Source organism: Malurus melanocephalus, unplaced genomic scaffold (assembly GCF_030028575.1).
Source record: "Malurus melanocephalus ecotype Western Australia unplaced genomic scaffold, MMel_1.1 scaffold_201, whole genome shotgun sequence".
Lineage (NCBI taxonomy): Eukaryota > Metazoa > Chordata > Aves > Passeriformes > Maluridae > Malurus > Malurus melanocephalus.
The window spans coordinates 498566-500356 of NW_026623433.1; the positions used below are offsets into that span (position 1 = coordinate 498566).

Consider the following 1791-nt stretch of genomic DNA (forward strand, 5'->3'; position numbering starts at 1 on the left):
TTTGCCTTCCATGTCCCTCTTTCATGAGATGTGTCTCTCCAGCCACTTGTGGTTTTCACTTGCTTACATTCAGTAAATACAGCAACTTAGGATTCTCCTCAGTATTTTTTTTTTTTTTTCATTTCTGCTTTCATTTGTTTCAGGATTTTTTTTGCTCTTGGCTAATTAGGATTTTTTTAACGGCCTTTTAACTTTTATGTACACATTTCCTTTGTTTATTTGCTTTGCAAACAGCCTTAATTTGCTTATGACGGTTTGTAATTTTTGTTCTCTGAGAAGATCATTAAACATAAGCCATTTTCAGTGCAGAATATCACAACCAGTGGGATAACAGGGCCAGGAGTGCGATGCTCCGGGTTTGGTCCATGTTCAGGAATGAGACAGTGAAATGTCTGCTCACTGCTGTCACACAAACACATCCTGATGATGCAGTTAATGACTCTGGGTGTGATGAATGGTGCCATAAAAACCTCTGCTGGGGTGAATTGCTTGACAACACTGAAATTAGGGAATACATTTTATTGTCTAATGTCTGCCTGAATGTATAAAATAAAAAAATGAATCAAATGTGGGAAGGGGGTAGGGAGAAGCACTGTTCTATATTCACTATCCATGAATATTTATAGAGACATTTTCMGTGAACAATTAATTTTGCAGACTTSGAAGCTGGAKGTTTAATCCCTCAAACATTTTGCCACCCCATAATTGTTTTATTTTGCAGCTGTATTTTTATTTTTAACCTGTCAGGTGAGTGCCATTCCAGGCTCTGTGTGTGCTGAGTGTCTCACCTGTGGCAGCTTCAGCCAGACAAGCCCTTCGCTGGTTCCCAGATCCCTGAGACTCAGTCAGTCTCAGACAGGCTGCTGTGGATGCTGTGCTCCACACACTGTCCATGCCTGGTTCATCCCCCTCACTGACCTGTTCTTCTCTCTCCTCTCCCTCTCTCTCTCACTCCCTCGCTGCAGCTTTCACTCCCGGAGGAACAGAATGAAGTGACAAGGAATGGCTGTGAATCCAAGGAGCTGGTGTACCTGGTTCAGATCTCCTGTCAGGTAAATGCTCTGTTTTTCTCTTTCCAACACAGCCCTGGAATATTGGGATGTGACACTTCCTGCGATGTGTCTGGGGTTTTCCACCTTGTCCCTGCTTCAGTCCCTCAGGGGTGCTCTCTGTGATGCTGCCACCAGCAGGTTTTAGGAGAGGAGAAGCATTGAGGGGAGGAAAGGGAGAGTGTGAAGCAAATAATCCTCACTGATGCCCAGGGATGAGCCTAGAGACAGGAGTGGGTGTGCCCAGGCTGAGGTCACTTTGTGGGGAACACGGAATACTGGACACACSAGTGACCCCAACAGGAGGAATCCCAGGCAGTGGTTTGTTACCACAGTGTGCTGACAGGAGTCTTGACCTCCTCCCAGACACCTGGTGTGGAATTCTCATCTCGGGATGTTTCGGGCAGAAGAATCTACTGCTCTGTCCTACAAATTCCCCATCTGCTAACCTGTGTGACTCTGTGAAATGCTACATAATGGGTGTGTTTGCTCAGTGAGCCACCCTTTGTGGGAGCTACAGGGCCCTGGCAGGTGCAGTGCAGAGTCAGGGTCTGTGTTTGTTGTTTCCCTGGCTATGGGAGAGCAGCTCTTACCATGATTTGCCTCTGCACCCCCTGAGCATCTGTGTTAGCAATGAGTACACACAGACAGGTGGTGAGTTTGCAGTGTCCCTGCTCTGCTGCCTCAGCTCTGTGCTCTGAGTGGGGTGTTGTTGAGAGCTGAGGAGCAGAGCATCCTGCAT

General features: G+C 46.7%; 1 protein-coding gene across 7 annotated transcripts in view; it reads left to right on the forward strand.

Annotated features, from left to right (window-relative positions):
* ARHGAP32 (Rho GTPase activating protein 32) overlaps window positions 1-1791 on the forward strand; it is a 234830-nt gene that overhangs the window by 138183 nt on the left and 94856 nt on the right. For all 7 annotated transcript variants that reach the window (XM_057373534.1, XM_057373532.1, XM_057373533.1 and 4 more), the window contains one exon: window positions 966-1052. In XM_057373534.1, coding sequence (XP_057229517.1) covers window positions 966-1052 — 87 coding nt within the window. The remainder of the gene's footprint in view (window positions 1-965; window positions 1053-1791) is intronic.